This window comes from Branchiostoma belcheri, unplaced genomic scaffold (assembly GCF_001625305.1).
Source record: "Branchiostoma belcheri isolate BF01 breed outbred unplaced genomic scaffold, Haploidv18h27 scaffold244, whole genome shotgun sequence".
NCBI classification, from domain to species: domain Eukaryota; kingdom Metazoa; phylum Chordata; class Leptocardii; order Amphioxiformes; family Branchiostomatidae; genus Branchiostoma; species Branchiostoma belcheri.
The window spans coordinates 56,418-77,243 of NW_017803848.1; the positions used below are offsets into that span (position 1 = coordinate 56,418).

The window sequence follows — 20,826 nt, forward strand, 5'->3', positions numbered from 1 at the left end:
ACCAATGACGCACTTGGATTGACTCCAGTTACCTACTTCTATTTTTGATTGTTTTCGTGATACACGTCAGAAAGGAGGGCCTTTTTTTATTGCTGTGGACACATCTTCACACATCTTCACGCACGGGTGACCATGTCCTTTGCTAGTGAGGTTGGTGGGATATGCTGCCCGAGCAGTCACACAACGCCAGTCCTGTCTACAACAAGCGCTCGTCCTGGATGTAATTTACGGACAATTTTGATAGTGATGCAAGAATATCAACGATGTAAGACCGTTTAGAAAAAAAAAATATCTTGGCGTGTCCGTCGGAAAGGTTGGAAAATGAACGAGTCCTTCAGTACCACTACAGCGCCTTGTAACGGCACGGATTGCCCGCGCTCCTCTTCATCCCAGGACCACAACACGGGGTCTGACGACGCGACATGGATTCTCACAAGCGCCTTCATCACGTTTACAATGCAATCAGGTAGGCACAGAAATATAGCCTCCATAGCATGCCAAAAACTGGGGGTTTGGGGGGTCTTCATGGTCTTTTTCTGATTGCATATAGACGACATAGCTGGCCTGGTTGAATTACCGCCGTTTTTAGAACTGGGCTAATCAGAAAACAGCCAAAGACCACCAAACCCCAAGTTCTATAAGCCTGCTATGGAGGCTAGCACAGAAAGGACTTTTTCATACTAATTGTGAGCGAAATAGCCACACACGATGTTAATACATGTACAGCTCTTTTAAAACAACGTACAGCCATAGTTTTAGACTAGTGGCTACATTTTGGTAGCAGGTAACATGTAGATGGTACGTAGGTAAGCGTTTGGGAAAATTGTAATAATTGAGTGCTTTATAGATTGCCACTGGAATCCTGTAATATGTGTATTTGCATTCTTGAGTTGTGTTTTTATATTATGCAAACGTATATCAGATTAGCAGCAAAATGAAATTGCTAAAGAACACACACAAAGACGAATTTAGGTCTCTTGTCAAATAACATATGGAGATTGGGTCTCTAAAGACAGGACATGTAATTTTAGTATTGACCCACTAATGGAAATATCAGGATAAAATACGGTGTCCCTGTTCGCGAAATGGCACAATATTACAGGGTTGGAGTTGTAAACTATGCGATCCATCAAGGCACTACATGTAGTAATTGCACAGCCTTCACCCGGCCTTTCTATGGGAAATTCAATACAGATCGTAGAATTCGGCAAAAAAGAGAGTAATTATAAATAAGATTGGCCAAGGGAGTCAGTCCGCAGGGGGGTAGTTTCTAACCCCCACCCCCCCTGCGCGGTCAAGTCAAACCCCATAGCGGCCAAACTCCCCTGGCAATTATTCTTAAATTTATAGCCAGCGTCGTTGGTCTGGTAGAGACTAGTAATTGCACATCTTCCCAGCTAGGAAAACTGATTGCGTCTTGCTGGCGACTAAAGGATTCAAACAGACCGGAGGATGCCCATTGTATATAAACAAGGCATATTTATGAATAGCAAGGTTCTTTGATCACAACCATTAATTTTTCCACGAGCCGACGTTTCGATGACCGTCTGTCATCTTCATCAGGGCAATTCTGATTGGTTAACTGTGTACTGACGCTAGATGTTACTTGGTGCATAGTGCACTAAAGGTGTTACAACCATTAATTTTTCCACGAGCCAACGTTTCGATGACCGTCTGTCTCTAGCGTAAGTGCTAAAACTAGCTTAAGTGCACTATGATCCAAGTAACAGTGCACTGTGAACTATGTAACACCTTAAGTGCACTATGCACCAAGTAACATCTAGCGTCAGTGCACAGCAGACCAGTCAGAATTGCCCTGATGAAGATGACAGACGGTCATCGAAACGTCGGCTCGTGGAAATATAAACGGTTGTGATCAAAGAACTTCGCTATTCATTCGTTTACCAACCTGATGAAATTATTTATGGATGTAAGGCATATTTATCTTTGAACAAGCTACTTACCGTAGATATACCTACATCACTAATTATTCATACTTACAGGATTTGCCAACGACGCGTTTCATAGATTAAGGAGAGAACAAACCGAAATGTTTTTATTGATCCTTAGAAAAAAAAGCTGAAACTACAATTATTTTTGACATCTTCAAGGTTGGTTGTGCACCTTTTGATTGATGCTGAGTTATCAAAGAAGTATGGAAACAGGTCATATAATAACAACAACTTTATTGCAAAACAAAACAAAGCAGAACACTGGTATACTAGAACACTTGCTTGGTTGGTGTTCGGGAGAGATTCCGAATGTGTGACAGTGGCTTTAGCGATTAGAACTTAATTCCAGGATTCCCGAAGGCACAGAAGAGGTCATTGCAAAAGTGGCCCATTTGGCCCATCTGGCCTCAAACTGTCACACCGACCCGTTATCTCATATTAAGCGGATTACTAAAATGGTTTCTTGGCGATCCGTCCTGACTCGCCGTGCACTTCGTTATTACTATTGATGGAAGAGTTTCAGTACTGAAACATTACATTGGGAGTCCAATTTCTATGGTCTTTCATTTTAGCGATGAGTTTACAAACGTAAACCATGCCTAGATTAGGCAATGTAAACCTAAACGAAAGAGGTAGAGGCAAAAAAATCACGATCTAATTGCGAACCAGAGAAGGTTTTTTTTGGGAAACAAGGTATTGAGATGGGGCTGCACTAATCACCTACGTGTACCTACCTCATTAGAGGCGATTAGTACAGCCTGCACTATATTGGATATATTGATGACCGAATTTTCGTCCAAACTGCGCGACTAAATTAGGATTGTCCCTCAGTACCTAAAAATGTTGAACGCACCTTCCTGCATTTTGAAGGGCAAACTTTGCTAGTAAACTAATTAACGTATCTATTAGTGTATTTTGTCCACATTTTAGGACGCCTATTCAAAACTACCGTCACACTCCCATCATAATTTTAGGGGGACCCTAAAAGCTTCACAATTGTTATTACCTCCATGAAAAATGACGGTATTGTTTGTGTGTGTGTGTGTGTGTGTGTGTGTGTTTGTGTGTGTTTGTGTGTGCGCGCGTGTGTGTGTGTGTGTGTTTCGTTACATGACCTCTTCGAAAAAGTCGTGAATTGTATACATCATGATTTCATTGATGTCTAAGGTCTTCTAGTTCGTTGTAGTACCGAAGAGACAAAGTAATGCGAGACTGTGAAGGAAGTTAAGTTGATATGACATCATCTTGTTAACAGTCTCCTACATCGAAGCATCACATAAAGATACGTCGATTAAGGTTATTAGACATCCAGGTAATACGATACGCCAAAAAGCAGTTACTCAAGCAACTGGATATGATTTTGGAAACGGTCAGACGTTTCAGGTAGCATTCACAGATAGAGCTTCTTTGGCGCATCAGAGATGGAGCCTCTTAGCGTGCAGGTTATGTGTCCGCAACAAGCCATTTTCCACGGTAACGACGTGCATGTACATCCCGTGAGCTGTCGAGGTACATTACGATCCGGATGTTCATTCACGTTCAATCGATAAACCGGAGACCATAATGTGCCCATAAAATGTTAACAACATCGTGGTGTTCCGTGTGAAATGTGGTAGTTATCTTACTCAGGCAGATAATAGGGATAAACTGTTCAAATGAACAATTACAGAGCCGGTGGAAGAAACTTTTTTGGGAGGGGGGTGGTTAAAATTGATCGCTGACTTTGTACCATTTTGAAGTGCTGGCGCGATCTATAGTGTATCTAGAATATTGTAACCCTTTAACCCTCAAACCACAGTATGGGGTCAAAACTGACCCCAGGCGTATATAAATATGTGCCATTTTGACATTTCTTGTCAAAAACGAAATTCGTTCTATGAGTTTGTTTGTATTTATGTCATACGTTTTCATTGAGATTGGAACATCACAAAAACAGCCACAGAAAAAACTAAATTTGTGCAAAATATTGTGGGGGCAGTTTTGACTAAATACGGTAAGATTCGTCGCAAAACGTTAATGCCTCTAACTGTCAAAGTACACCTAATGAGATTTTATACATGTATATCACCACCATGCCATTTAAGGAACAATAAGTGACAAACAGAGTGTTTACGTCTGTTTGAAAATTTGCTGCCTGTGTCAGCATTCGGGATCATTTGTAACAAGCCACTGTTAAGGGCAGGGACCCCAATAGTATCAATCTCTGACTTTTCTTATATCTGTAGTAACTATTACAGTTTAAATTGGTTTTATCATTAGTTCCTCTCTTTGGTGTAATAGTACCAGAAGGTAACCTGACAATAACAAAATTGCAGCAACAAGTTCGAAGGTTTTTTTTAATATTATAAAAGGATTATCTTAGTTAAAACTATAGCCCCGTCACTTCTTAACCTTTCGCCAATTCTCCACACCTCCTCCTCCCAGGTTTTGGCCTCCTTGAGAGCGGGAGCGTCTCCACCAAAAACGAGGTCAACATCATGGTGAAGAACGCGTCGGACGTTCTCTTCGGCGGGCTGACGTACTGGATCTTCGGCTACGCCTTTAGCTTCGGGGAGAGCCCGTTATCCAACTCCTTCTGCGGCATCGGGCAGTTCTTCGTGGACGCCGACGAGGCGAACATGGGGTGGATCTTCTCTCGATTCTTTTTCCAGATGTCCTTCGCAACTACTGCCACCACCATCGTGTCGGGGGCAATGGCAGAACGTACCAACCTGATGGCGTACATCCTCTTCTGTATGCTGAACACGCTAATATTCTGTTTCCCGGCGCACTGGGTCTGGGACTCCCGAGGCTGGCTTAGGAAGCTCGGGTCGGTAGACATCGCCGGGGCCGGGCCGGTCCACCTGGTGGGAGGGACCGTCAGCCTGGTGGCCACGCTGATGTTGGGACCCAGGTACAAGAGGTTCGACAAGAAGGACCCCCTGAAGACAATGGCATGTCCCACTAACGCACTACTGGGGATGTTCATGCTATGGTAAGACTTGTTGATATATTACACAAAGAAAACTTATATGCAGGTAACTATATACGTTATGTCCATAGTCAGTATATACACACACCAAAAAAACAAAAATTAAAAAAAATAATCTGCTACTTTGTTACTTATTTTGTATTTTTGTCCTCATTATGTTATCAGGTTCCTTTATATAATTTCTGTATGTATCTCACAACTTACGTTATGTTCCTTATGTGAAATTTTACCATATTCTTTGTGGCATCTGCGAGCCAGGCGTAACTACTAGTACTTACGAAGAAAAGGCGAAGGGCAAATACACCTCGTTTAGATGTAGATTTCCCAGCAGCTGCAGGATCAAGATATACAGAATGAGGGTTTCGTCCTGCTCTGGCTAAATCAACTACAAGCCGACTTGATGACAAAGGTCACACTTTCTTAGAGTGCTAAGACAATGTATAACACTTAAGTATGGAGACAATCGACAGTGACGAATTTTACATGAGTCATATTGAAGGATTTCTGCATTTTATAATCTTGTAATAAGAAAAAGTTATAAAGCTAACTCTCTAGGGGAGATAGTATCTCATATAGCTTTCCTTATCTTGTATCAACGCCGTGTTTGTCAGTTTGACTCCAATCAGTTTCTAGGGAACGGTTGCTCTTTGGCAATGCATGGAAGGGGGTTAGTTTATATATGAACTTTATTGACACAACAAAAAGTACAGCGACTTTTGTAAGGTCAAAGACATGTAGATATACAGACAATTATACATGGGTACAACGAAAATACCCTACGTACATAACAATAGGTGGGTCAACTAATACTACTTGTTCTAAGGTCTAAACATTCTTTGATATATTTACCTATTTGTACACAGTAAGGGTTATCTAATCTAGTTCGATATCGTCTACCCAACATTCAGTCATACAACTAGGTTTTACACACATATGCGCTGAAAAGGTATCTCTTGATCTTTGCCGACGACTCTTGTAATCCTGGCACCTACTAGTGATAACTTGAAGTACTTACTAAGGAAACAGCCGTAAAGGGCACAGGAGGACACCTTAAGAGCGAATGTCTGTAAGGATCAAACAATGGTGGCAGGGGTCAAAAAATCGATTTGGCTCAAACTTTGCACAGTGATAGTACTTGGCCCACAACCCCTCAAAATAGCTTTCTTTCCGGTCAACACCGATCGTTGCCATGGTAACGGGCCAAACAAGTTTCGGGGCCATTTTCCCTGATTTAGACATGTGAAAAACATGAAATTTGGCATAGTTTAAGGCACGATTACGAGCAAGTGCTCTAATATTATGGAAAAACAAAGTATGGGCATAAAAGACCAACTAATCCGCTATTCTAGAATAGCTTTGGAATTTTCAAGAAGTTCGTTTAAAGGACCTGGGCAACCCTAACACAATACAGTGTTTGAGGCTTATGAAAAAGCGTTATTTCTACCCAACTTTAAAGTGCTGTAAGTCCAAAGGTGGTGATTTTTTTTGCTTCAAATTTGAATCATAGATACATAAACGTATGTGCTATAAAATGCATGGTTGCAAACTTTGGGCACTTCTTTGGTTGTCACGTGGTTGTCCTTAGAAGTAGGTCAAATTTTGAATTTGAGGGAAAATATGATTTTCAGCCATGTTCAGGATACTATATCTACAAAAGAAAGAAAGCAATCTAGAAAAGTATTTTGCCCAAAGTAACACTATGTCTTGTCTATTGAATGAATACTTGTGGAGGTTGGGGTCTTGTGTCGTTGGTGTGCACTTGTCCCTCAAAGTAGGCCATGTTTTGGACATTTACAGAAATTGACATATACGGCAATGTTTGAAGCTCTAGAAAGAACAAAGTAGGATGTCATTTGAATTCAATCTTTGCAGGGAAGTACATATATGTATTTTGTATCAAATGAATACTTGTGGAGGTTGGGGTCTTGTGTCGTTGGTGTGCACGTGTCCCTAAAAGTAGGCCATATTTTGGACCTGTACAGAAATTGACACACACGGCTATGTTTGAAGCTCTAGAAAGAACAAATTTAGATGCTATTTGAATCCAATCTTTGTGGGGAAGTACATATATTAATAGTATATCAAATGAATACTTGTGGAGGTTGGGGTCTTGTGTCGTTGGTGTGTACTTGTCCCTAAAAGTAGGCCATATTTTGGACATTTACAGAAATTGACATATACGGCAATGTTTGAAGCTCTAGAAATAGCAAAGTAGGATGTCATTTGAATTCAATCTTTGCGGGGAAGTACATATATTTATAGTATATCAAATGAATACTTGTGGAGATTGGGTTCTTGTGTCGTTGGTGTGCACTTGTCCCTAAAAGTAGGCCATATTTTGGACATGTACAGAAATTGACATATACGGCTATGTTTGAAGCTCTAGAAAGAACAATTACAAAGTTAGATGCTATTTGAATTCAATCTTTGCGGGAAAGTACATATATGTATTGTGTATCAAATGAATACTTGTAGAGGTTGGGGTCTTGTGTCGTTGGTGTGTACTTTTCCCTAAAAGTAGGCCATATTTTGGACATACAGAAATTAGCAAAAACGGCTATGTTTGAAGGTCTAGAAATGACGAAGTAGGATGTCATTTTAATTCAATCTTTTAAGAGGAGTACATATTATGTATTGTGTATCAAATAAGGGCTTGTGGAGGTTGGGGTCTTGTGTCGTTGTTGTATACTTGTCACTAAAAGTAGGCCATATTTTAAACATTTACAGAAATAGGCATATACGACATGAACAAAAAAGGAAGCCCTCAAAATCACCCATGTGATAGCCAATACTATAATAAACACATGGTAGAAGGATGGGTCTGAAAATAAATTCACTTTGGTATTTTCATCAGCTCAAAACAGCCCAAAATCCAAAGTTGGGGACAAGTGCAGAAAATGACCTACTTCGAGGTTGCCCAAAGACTGAAATCTGCCTCTACATCAACTTCACACCTATTTCGTACAAGTTAAGGCATTGGTCTAATAATATCCTGAAGTATTTGTCGTTACGTTAAAGCAGTTGGTGGTGACCGCGTTCTAAACTTTGCCAATTTCCGTGTTGTAGAGACGCAAAAATCTGTCAAAATGGCCGCAAAACTTGAATGGGCTGTTGCCATGGCAACAATGGGTTTTGAGCGGAAAAAAACTATTTCAAGGGGTTGTGGGCGAAGTACTATCACTGTGCAAAATATGAGCAAAATCGATTTTTGACCCCGCTCACTATTGTATGATCATTACAGACATTTGCTCTTAAAAATGGCCTACTTTTAGGGACAAGTATACAACAGCGACACAAGACCCCAACCTCCACAAGCCCTTATTTGATACACAATACATAATATGTACTCCTCTTAAAAAATTGAATTAAAATGGCATCCTACTTCGTCATTTCTAGACCTTCAAACATAGCCGTATATGCTAATTTCTGTACATGTCCAAAATATGGCCTACTTTTAGGGACAAGTGCACACCAACGACACAAGACCCCAACCTCCACAAGTATTCATTTGATACACAATACATATATGTACTTCCCTGCAAAGATTGAATTCAAATGACATCCTACTTTGTTATTTCTAGAGCTTCAAACATTGCCGTATATGAATTTCTGTAAATGTCCAAAATATGGCCCACTTTGAGGGACAAGTGCACACCAACGACACAAGACCCCAACCTCCACAAGTATTCATTCAATAGACAAAACATAGTGTTACTTTGGGCAAAATACTTTTCTAGATTGCTTTCTTTCTTTTGTAGATATAGTATCCTGAACATGGCTGAAAATCATATTTTCCCTCAAATTCAAAATTTGACCTACTTCTAAGGACAACCACGTGACAACCAAAGAAGTGCCCAAAGTTTGCAACCATGCATTTTATAGCACATATGTTTATGTATCTATGATTCAAATTTGAAGCAAAAAAAATCACCATCTTTGGACTTACAGCACTTTGAATTTGGGTAGAAATAACGCTTTTTCATAAGCATCAAACACTGTATTGTGTTAGGGTTGCCCAGGTCCTTTAAACGAACTTCTTGAAAATTCCAAAGCTATTCTAGAATAGCGGATTAGTTGGTCTTTTATGCCCATACTTTGTTTTTCCATAATATTAGAGTACTTGCTCGTAATCGTGCCTTAAACTATGCCAAATTTCATGTTTTTCACATGTCTAAATCAGGGAAAATGGCCCCAAAACTTGCTTGGCCCGTTACCATGGCAACGATCGGTGCTGACCGGAAAGAAAGCTATTTTGAGGGGTTGTGGGCCAAGTACTATCACTGTGCAAAGTTTGAGCCAAATCGATTTTTTGACCCCTGCCACCATTGTTTGATCCTTACAGACATTCGCTCTTAATTATTAATATTGTAGCTACAGGCCCAGTAATAATTTGTGGATCGATATCTGCTAAATATTTCTATGCTGGAAGAACAACCTTGGGTTTTATTTTCCCTCAAGGAACTTGTGTCAGCAATATACACTGCCAAAGGAATACTAGATCGGATACATATTGGGAATTGGCTGGTAGAGCGTATTAGCCTTACATTTCCATTAATGTTTCTTACATATTCATTAACCCTTGTCCTGCTGTGCGCAACATATGTTGCGCGGCACATTCAGTACCATCTATATAACACCCTGTATAGGTACGATTTGGGGGTATTTCTCGTGCAACGGATCACACCGCAGCGAAACGCAACGAATGCGGAAGTAACTATGCCACTGCAGGACAAAAAAATTTGTTTTCTTTTTAATCTAATTAAGACATGAAAATATTGAAAAATATTGTGCCAGGAATGCCAGCAGGACAAGGGTTAATTATACTTTATGCATTTTTTTTACTAAGTTAAAAAAACAATTGTCCAAATGGATAACTTTTTGTGTGCTTATAGCCACAACAGGATTGAGCCCACCGAATTGTTTCCGAAAAAGGTTTAATTCACAGAATGACCGATAACAAGAAAACTACACTTCTTTTAGAGAACCCTTACTTTACAGAAAAAAGAGGGTTCCTCTGTTTGGTAACCTCTATATACAAAAATCCAGAGTATAGTTAGCTTTTCAGTTGTATAAAGTAATATTGTTACCACAGACTATTTCTTTGTTATGTTTACCGAAGGAAAACATATTTTTTTTACTCAGTTTCTTCCTCTTCTGTTCCAAACACTAACCTCTGACCTGGCCAATGACATGATTCGTTGACTGGTGTTGGGTTACATAATGTTGCAATGTCATGGTCTGCTCTGCTCCTGTCACCATATACTCGTAGTACATGTATGTGAATGTGTTTGAGTAAAAATTAACAGGGCAGACCATGTCCGAAGGTAAACATTATGCATTTGCTATGCAAATGATACTTCTCTAGTTAAAATTGCGATTAGCAATCAGCCAAGAGTGTGCAATAAACAATGTTTGATGATGTAGTGCCTGCATTGTTATATGTTAATATCGCAATTACTTTATTGAACTGTTTTACACCTCCAGGTGGGGTTGGCTGGGGTTTAACTGCGGCAGTACCTTCGGCATTACCGGCGGCAAGTGGAAACTGTCAGCCAGGTAAGGAACCATCCATCTACCATTACTAATGTTACTCGGGTCGTGTGGCGTAACTGTAGAGTGTGGATCTCAGATCTAAGAGGTCCCGGGTTCGAATCTTGCCCGATACCACCGATCTTGTGCCCTTGGGAAAGGCACTTTACATGACTTTCCTCACTTCACTCAGGGGGAAATAAGTACCTATCTTCGGTTACGGACGTCCCACGGATAGGATCGTTAAATGGAGGTCCCACACACGTTAAAAAAGCACACAGCACTTATCGAAAAGAACCGGGACCTTCCCGGTGTGAGTGGTTCAAACCTTACAGTCTGGTCGTACGCAACATGTACAAAACTGGTGTGCTACACATGTACCTATAGATTATGAAATAAAGACTAAGCTTTTACTTCCAACACTTAGATTACGACTAGTTGGGACTTACCCAAATTTTTGGTTGACTCCATCAACCTTGTAGACTGGTCCATTCCGCGAACAAGGTTGATGGAGTCAACCGAAAATTTGGGTAAGTCCCAATTCCGTAATCTAAGTGTTGGAAGTTAAAGCTTAGTCTTTATTTCATAATGACTTGTACCAACACAGATGAACTTTCATGCTATATGTGTACCTATAAAATAAAGCTTTTACCGGTTATGCGAAACAAACTCCCACGGGGCGGAATTTCCCTACTTTTCCAGGCACATCAATAAATCATACTGTAACATCCTTGTCATTCATGACATTTATAGTTATCAAGACTATCATACCAGGACGTGATCTGCTTTGTTGATTTGTTTCTAATTGCTTGACTGATGCGGTGCAGAGTTCGATCTAATTGCGGATCTGGAGCGTGAGAATAAGTCAACCACAAAAAGCTATAAACAGATAAATGAGTCAATATTGTAAGTCATTAAGGCTTCATTACTCTTAATTTGTAATGCCCCTTTAAAATGCATATCATTGATCTTAGCAAAACAAAATATTCTGACAACATGAAATTAATATATCAAAATCCATACATTTAGGAGATACTCTGCCGGTTCGTTAACTCTTTTATACGTCTTCATTTTTGCTTACACAACTCTCATAAATGTTAAGTCCGCTTGCAAATCCCTTTGTAGTTAAGAGTATTAAGAATGTAGGGCACGTTTTCCTACAGATGAGTATGTGACAAAGCTGATTACTTCTCTAAATCTATCATGGTGCATTTTCAAAACATCAGAATCAGTCAGAATAGATTAAAAACATAATTGAGTGAAATATAAATTCACCAGGAAGGGATTTAAAAATTGCGAATCTAAAACAGTTTTCTTGGTCAATTTTCTTTGTAATTATTATGAAATATTAGTTCCATTTGCTTGCAAATAAAAGCGCTGTTACAGTAACTTTGAGAAAAGTTGTGGAAAGAGTTTACCTTTTAAGCTTACCTTGTAGGATAATCAGGACAATATAATGGGCCCATTCGTTAGAAAGAACAGCTTGTGCAGGGCAAGATTACTATTATTAAAACGTCTTCCACCAGCTGCCCTCTACAAAAGGCGGTCTGAAACGTTTGCATAAGGCCACAGCAAGTAAATTTTAATGGATGACATCCCCCACAGAGTCCAAATCTAATGCGAGCGTGCGAAAAAAAAACAAGGTGGGCCGAAAAGAACAAGGTTCCTACATTTCAAAATTTTGACTCAATAATTGTCCAAATGGTTTTGATTCAGTGGGAACATCATATACACAGCCAGCATCACATATCACTGCATCAAAGTAAGAAACAAAACATTAAATCAGAGCCTTTTCTTGTCTCCTCTCTGCATAGTTATCTGCCATCCACCTTCCGGCATGGCAACAAACATCTTTGCCCATTTTCGGCATGTTGACCACCGTCAGTAGGCAACAAAATTTCTTGTTAATTTTTCCAAAACCAGGCGAATATCAATGCGCGCGCTTATGTCATCCATAAAAATTACTTGTTGTAGCCTAACGTCTGAATAACGCCCACTGTCTGCCATGTACATGATAAAGACGACTTCATCACCCTTGGTAGACCAAATGGAATATTACATAAAAACGAGTCTCCTAATAACTGTAATTTTCTGAAACATGCAAGACAGTCTAATGGACGCAAACGGCTAAAACATAGGACCACCATGAATCTTACATTTTATTGGTAAATGGGGGCATAGTACGGGGGTTTCTTGGAAGACACAACGTCAAAGAAGAGATCAGTCTTGCCTGCAGATACCATCAAAGTATGAGACGTCTATGACGTCAGGCATTGCATCAGGAATACTTCAACCGAACCCTTATCGTCAAAGTTAGAGTAAACTCGATTCCCAGATCATAACGTAATTAACGTAACGCAATTCCTGAGCAAGCAGCTAGGGAGCCCAAACCTACGTCACTTCTTCCCCAGCACAATAGATACCTACCACTCAAATTTCGTGCCCCTAGCATGTCTAGATCATGAGATATCAAAACCGGAGTTCCACTGCAGTACCATAACAAGTCGCTAGGGGGTCCAAAATCTAATCATTTCCAGGTCTCATCAAGACCTACCCACCTACCAAGTATCACGACAATCCATTGAAGCCTTCTCAAGTTATCGTGTCCACAGACACACACACAGATACACGAACGCCTACGGAAACATAACCTTCTTGGCGAGGGTAATTACGATGGGGAGGGGGGGGGGTAAATCCCTGTGACACCGGATCTATCTCCTTCTGACACAAAGGCAACAAAGTTACTTGATCCTCGACGAGACAAGGATAATTGTTAGCATTCTGTTATCTCAGCAAAATTGTAGCATTGAATAATCTTCTGGATTCGTATGAAGGACGTTACTGTGCATAATATCGACAGGACAGAAGCGTTTAGTATCGACCCACCCTGTCCGTGGTGCTGATCGATCTGCTGCTAGTGTCTTATGGGGTCTCCTGGTGCTGCTTGATGAGTGCTTACCAATACATTGGGTGAGAGTTAGTTGGTCATGGGACGAATGTATCTGGTTCTGCAAATATGCAACTCTAGCTTGAAGGGGTAAGGCCCCGGAAAATAATTTTCATAGATGACATCAGCGCGCGCATTGATATTCGGCTGATTTTGGAAAAAGACAAGAAATTTCCTCGCCCTCTGACAGTGGTCAACAAGCTGAAAATGGGCAAAGATGTCTGTTGCGTAGGAGTTGCTTAATATGCATTTATATATTTATTAGAATAGTAGAATGGCTAAGTTCTTTATTCACAACTACTTGTTTATAATTTAATAACAAGAGCCAGTTGTACTAAATAATAAAATACTTTAAAAAAAGTTCTTCATTCACAACCACTTCCGAACAAGTTACTCTTGCTTGACAAGTGGTAATGAATAGATAAGCCTGAAATTATTTTTGGATATATGGAATACAGCAGCTATCAAGTCATGTTCAGTTACAAATTGTTGGCTATTCAAAAGCTGCGCTTGATAAGTGACGTTTGAATCATACAGAGACAGGATTACATGTTTCTAAAGCCCAGACACGATAGAAAAATTTGCACAAGAAGCACTGGGAGATCTTGTTCAATTTGTTTTCGGGGAGATGTTCTGTGATCTGAATAATAAAAAGGCAAGGCATACGTTGCTGTTTATGATATGAGTATGTACGTGTACATACATATCAAAAAAAAGTTAATGAATACTGTAATTGTGGCATCACCACTATGTGGTGAAGACATTGTTTTTCCTCATGTTTCTTCTTCTTCTTCTCCTCTTTCTCCTCCTGCCATTTCAGCTCCTTCATTTTTAGGTCAAATAACATGAAATTTGGCATAAAGGTAGAGTGGGTTAATATCCGCAGGCGTTTTTATTTTCTTTTTTGTGATACAGGCTTTTACAATGGTTTTATGTGAGCTTTTTGGCTGTGTTATAGAAAATGTACTATCATCATAGCACTGTGTTACCATATTGTCATGAGTGTTACCATATTGGTATGATTCATCAGAATGGCATGCAGAGCAAGCAACCAATAGGCATGCAGCTTTCCTCTATTCGTCTTGCTAATTGGCTGTTGGGATAAGATTGGGTTAACTCAATTAACACCTGTACAAAGCCATGCCATATTGACAGTGTGAACTGCATTCAAGTGTTTTGGTAGGTATGTCCAGCATTGGAATGCGGGGCATAAACGTTTCTTTTTATCTTGAAAATCAACAGTTTACATTATGCAATTAAAAATCCTAACCAATGATGTAGCGGAGAGCTATCCACTGCTGTCCTACTCCAGGACGCCAGCAACCATGACCCAACAAATGAGTTGTTGTTTTATGATATGAGCGTGTACATACATATCGAATAGAGCTTATAAAATACTGTAACTTGAATTGGTCTCGTTAACTCTAAGCCTCCACGTGTCACGTTTTAACATGCACTTGTCCGTCAACGTCATTAATAATGCCGTTTGATTACCGACGCCCTGCCCGGATGTTCCAATCTTCATGACTGTAAAGTTGCAGGTTGTCTAGTTACGACATCCCTAAAGACCCCGTCACACATTCAGAACCTTCACCCAAGAATGCTTAGGTCACATTTTCAAACCGGGGCCCGGCCGGGCTGTTTGTATGAACAAAAATGAACAATTCATATCAAGAATATGCAGAAAAAGTGCCCACGATTTTTATTAAAAACTTTTCTGTGTATTGTTGTCTTTTGTATCGTACTTTTCGTTCCCATGCAAAACCTGCCGGGCCGGGACCCGTGTAGGAATTGTGACCTCAGCTTAACACAAACTAAGGCCATGTTGATTGGATTATATGGATTATATGGATTGTTTAAAAAAAAGTTTTCAAACCATGGACTTGAATTGCTCTGACAATTACATAATTGATTGATTAATGAATAATACCGGGCATTAAAATCATTGACGTCATTGTTACTAATCTAAAGTTCGTTAAAAGTTCATTCTATTAAAATATCAGATTTACATACAAGTTGCCGACTAAATAAAAGATCCTTTGCATATTGCATAAATGCATATTCTGAAATGTGTAAAGTTCCTTATAATAAGAGACCGTCAATACATAGCTACTATCCCCAAACAAGCTAGACATTGCAGCGTTTTATCGGCAACCGTTTTACGATTGTCTTCTTTTTTTAAAAATGACTTCATCATTATAAAGTTCTCTCATTACCGATGAATCGAAAAATGATCAAAAGTTTATGATGATCATCACGGGAAGTTTTATTACAACATTTAATGACAAAAAGGACAAGATAACGACACACTCAACCTAAAGCTTGATATTATGTTCATGTCGCCATCTAACACAAGAGTAAAAGTAAAAAGTAAAAAACATATACAGACATGCAAACCTTAATGGTAACAAAATAGAATCAATAAAGTTACAATACATTAGAACTATGTTACTGTGATCGTATAAAATATATGAATATATGACGGGAAATTCATCTGTGTTGGCAGTTACATGTTTAAAGTTGAAAATTTTGGTCGAAAGCTCTAGGTGAGAGAATGTTTTGTGTTGGACCAAAATTTTTAACTTTAAACATATGACGAGAAGTTTGTTTGTTTGTTTGTTTGTTTGTTCATTTGCATATAATCAGAGAGAAGAACATAACAATGAACATATTACAGTAAAATAGGATATGCAGGGGAAAGATAAGAAGCCATAATGGCTTGTCAGTGATGTTCCCCCGACTAAATTAATTGACAACTGTAATAATGGTAACAAATCAAATGGTAATAATAAATAACAATAAGTAATGGAAAAAAACGATCAATATGATAACGGTAACAAATCAAATAGTAAAAAGTTGTTCCAGCAAAAAGTGTACAAACCCATTTCATCCACTTATAAATTGGAAAAAATGCATTCACCTGTTTATATTTTAATTTTCTTCCAATAAGCGCGTTAGTTGACTATTATATTGACCCGTAGAGCCCTTTCCAGGCGCCACACTACACTAACGTATGGATATTATCATTAAAAATTACTTGATCATCATAAAGGTCTCTCATAACTTATGAATAGGAAAATGATCGGAAGTTTATAATGATGATGACGGGAAGTTATTCCAGCAAAAACGGTAAAAACCCATTTGATCCATTAATAAATCGGAAAAAATGCATTCACCTGTTTACATTTTAATTTTCTTCCAATAAGCACGTTAGTCGACTATGATATTGACTTGTAAAGCCCCTTTCAGGCGCCACACAACACTAACGTATGGATATTATCATTAAAAATTACTTGATCATCATAAAGGTCTCTCATAACTTATGAATAGGAAAATGATCGGAAGTTTATAATGATGATGATGGGAAGTTATTCCAGCAAAAACGGTAAAAACCCACTTGATCCATTAATAAATCGGAAAAATGCCTTCACCTGCTTACATTTTAATTTTCTTCCAATAAGCACGTTAGTCGACTGTGGTATTGACCTGTAAAGCCCCTTTCAGGCGCCACACTACACTAACGTATGGACATTGTCAGATACAATTTGAAAGAAGGCGAGGGAAGAGTGCCGCACCTTCACTGCAGTATGTATTCACGGGTCAGGGGCACCTCCGCCGAGAGAAGGGAAAAATCGATATCTAATTTTAACCCAGCACTTGGAAATTCTTTGCGAGTTCAGCGGTGAAGTATGCCGAAAATAGCGGCAGTTTTTCTTAACGAAGTACCTTCTACGGTATAGCTTGAATGTGATGTCAGCTATTTATAGAGAGCTTTCTAATACGGCTCGTTTAGGATTTTACGAGACATTTAGAAACGTGAAATCAGTTTTTAAAAAAATCTCTTTGAAACTTTTATTGCAAGCTTTCAATTTTTATTCCTTGTGCTAAGTATATTCTCCAGTATAGCTTGAATGTAATGTCAGCTATTTATAGAAAGCTTTCTAATACGGCCCGTTGAGAATTTTTACAAGACATCTAGAAACGTGAAATAATGTTAGGAATCTCTTTGAAACTTTTATTGCAAGCTTTCAATTTTTATTCGTTGTGCTATGCATAGTCTACAACTTGCTTTGCTGTTCTCGTGACTAAGTACATTCTCTCGATCGTACAGCTTGAAAACGATGTTGGCTATTTATAGAAAACTTTCTAATACGGCCCATTGAGGATTCAAAAGACATCTAGAAACGTGAAGTAATGTTAGAGATCTCTTTGAAACTTTTATAGCAAGCTTTAAATTTTTATTCGTTGTGCTATGTATAGTCTACAGCTTGCTTTGCTGTCCTCTTCACCAACATTCTTCCGTACAGCTTGAATGTGATGTCGGCTATTTATAGAAATCTTTCTAATACGACTCGTTGAGGATTTCAAAGATTTGGAGACGTTAAATCGTGTTTAGAATGTCTTTGAAACTTTTATTGCAAGCTTTCGCTTTTTTATTCGTTGTGCTATGCATAGTTTACAGCTTACTTTGCTGCTCTCTTTATTTTTTCTACTTCATTGTGCTATGTATAGTTTGCAGCTTGCTTTGCTGTTATCGAAACCAAGTATATTCTCCCGTATAGCATGAAAGCAAACTTTCTAATACGGCTTGTTGAGAATTTCAAAGATTTGAAGACGTTAAACCTTGTTAAGAATCTCTTTGAAACCTTTAGTGCAAGCTTTTATTTTTTTCGTTGTGCTATGTATAGTTTACAGCTTTCTCATAACCAAGTACATTCTTCCGTGTAGCTTGAATGTGATGTCAGCTATTTAAAGAAAACTTTCTAATACGACCCGTTCAGGATTTCAAAGACATTTCGAGACGCTAAATCGTGTTAAGAATCTCTTTGAAACCTTTAGTGCAACATTTTTGCCATGTATAGTTTGCAGCTTGCTTTGCTGTTCTCTTGACCAGGTACATTCTGCCGTATAGCTTAAAAGCGATGTCAGCTATTTATAGAAAACGTTCTAATACGACCCTTTCAAAAGGGTTTCAAAAGACATTTAGAGATGTGAAATCGTGTTAAGAATCTCTTTGAAACTTTCAGTGCAAGCTTTTATTTTTTCTACTTCATAGTGTTATGTATAGGGCTTATTCACCACAGATTGTCACGTGACTATCCCCCTGGCGTCCACCATTTTGGGGTCCAGCGTAGTGCCTATCGCTATGCAATGCTATGCAAACTCTTGGCGATAGTTGCATATTTTGGGCCACAATCAACGTTTTGGACACTCTTCTTGTTAGTAACATTGTCCTTGGGGTTGTTTTGGCTCCGCGTCCACGTCTCATGTTGTCAAGATTGGCTTTTATGTTGTTTTTTTTTTTTTTTTGCTGATCAGAAATCGGTGTGTTTTACCCTGGCGCGGCGTAGGGGGCTGTAGAACATGGGTAGCCATGGGTAGCCTGTTGGAGCTACTTGTCCCTTTACTCTGTGGTAAATGTCCATGTAGAACAGGGCGCTGACAACTTGCAACACTCACCTTGTCCAGCCACAGTCGCGGCAGTGCGGACTGAGGATGGCGGCCGATGGCCCCCGCAGCCTTTGCTCAGTGTTGTTTATCCAGACTCAGTCCGGGGCTGTTCGAAAATAGCGACCTTTTGCGTTTCCCGACTACAACGTACTTAATTGTCATCACGCAACTGTCCCACAACACTTTTTACACATCCTGATACAACGCTTCCAGACTCTTAGAGGGTTTGAAACGATGTTGTGTGTAAAAACTTCTGCACAGTACCAAATACGAAGCTAAGTCACGTCAATGGACTCCGCTGGCGGTAGGCGGTCTCGATCAGACTGATCAAAACTCAACAAAAACGGGTCAATCCCAACAAATTTTATTTTGTTCCAGTAACGAGAGGTATGAGTGGTCGTGTAGTCGGACAAAGGACAGTTTACCTAACGTTTGTCGGCCATTTCAACGCTTGGAAACTCGCTGTACAGATGAGCCCCAAAATGGCGTCGCACGGGACATGAGGGGTCATGGCGTCATGATGACGCGTGGTGAATAAGCTCTATAGTTTGCAGCTCGCTTTGCTGTTTATTCTCGTGACCAAGTACATTCTCCCGTGTAGCTTAAATGTGATGTCAGCTATTTATAGAAAGCTTTCTAATACGGCCCAATGAGATTTCAAATGACATTTAGAGATGTGAAACCGTGTTACGAATCTCTTTTATTGCAACCTTTCAATTTTATTCGTTGTGCTATGCATAGTCTACAGCTTGATTTGCTGTTCTCGTGACCATGTACATCCGCCGGTATAGCTTGAAAGCGATGTTGGCTATTTATAGAAAACTTTTGAGAAGACATTTAGAGACCTTAAATCATGTTAAGAATCTCTTTGAAACTTTTATTGCAAGATAACTTTTTATTCGTTGTGCTATGTATAGTCTACAGCTTGCTTTGCTGTTAACGTGGCCAAGTACATTCTCCCGTATAGAGATTTTATAGAAAAATTTCTATTACGACCCATAAAGGATTTTAAAAGACATTTAGAGACGTTAAGAATCTCTTTTAAACTTTTAGTGCAAGCTTTATTTTTATTTTTTTGATTCGTTGTGCTGAGTATAGTTTACAGCTCGCTTTGCTGTTCTCATAACCAAGTACATTCTCCCGTATAGCTTGAATGTGATATCAGCTATTTATAGAAAGCCTTCTAAAATAAAATAATAGGCTCGAGAATTTCAAAGATTTGGAAACGTTAAATCGTGTTAAAAATCTCTGATGCAAGCTTTTATTTATTCGTTGTGCTATGTATAATTTACAGCTTGCTTTGCTGTTCTTTTAACCAAGCACATTCTCTAGTATAACTTGAAGGCAATGTCAGCTATTTTATTTTTAACTTTCTATTTGAAAAGACATTTAGAGACGTGAAATAGTGTAAAGAATCTCTTTTAAAGTTTTATTGCAAGCTTTTACTTTTTATTCGTTGTGCTATTCATAGTTTACAGCTCATTTTGCTGTTATTGTTTATATTTTACGATGAAGTGTATGTATCATTGAACATCATTGAATTGCGTTTGTAATAATAATAATAATGAAGACAAACGGTTTCATGATTCTATGACGAACATAAGACAAAATTTAGATCAATAATTTTAGGTATACACTGTTCCCTAGAGAAGGTCCTAGCTATAGACACCCAGGCTATTATTTAAAGGCACCCAATGAAATTTCAGAGCGGAAACAAATAAGATTGGATTTTTCTTGATTATCCTTTTAATGTAGCATATTGAGTCATTCCCGTCCCATACTAGTAATACAATAATCTTTATTTGCAAAATCATGTCCGAAGGCTAATTGCTTTTACAGTCGAAGATACTACTAGTACTCGGTACAATACAATAATAGGACACAGACAAATACTGTCTGGAAAAACTAATAATTCTACTACTACGTAAATACGTTAGCTATTATGAGGTTTGACTTCTTCTTTAAGGCAGTGGATA

The 20,826-nt window shown here is 38.9% G+C and overlaps 1 protein-coding gene across 1 annotated transcript in view; it reads left to right on the plus strand.

Moving 5' to 3' along the window:
- The first annotated feature begins 321 nt into the window (after positions 1–321).
- Positions 322–20,826, plus strand: part of LOC109471263 (putative ammonium transporter 3) — a 39,822-nt gene continuing 19,317 nt past the window's right edge. The window contains exons 1-3 of the mRNA XM_019770547.1: positions 322–466; positions 4,377–4,926; positions 10,408–10,479. Coding sequence (XP_019626106.1) covers positions 322–466; positions 4,377–4,926; positions 10,408–10,479 — 767 coding nt within the window. The remainder of the gene's footprint in view (positions 467–4,376; positions 4,927–10,407; positions 10,480–20,826) is intronic.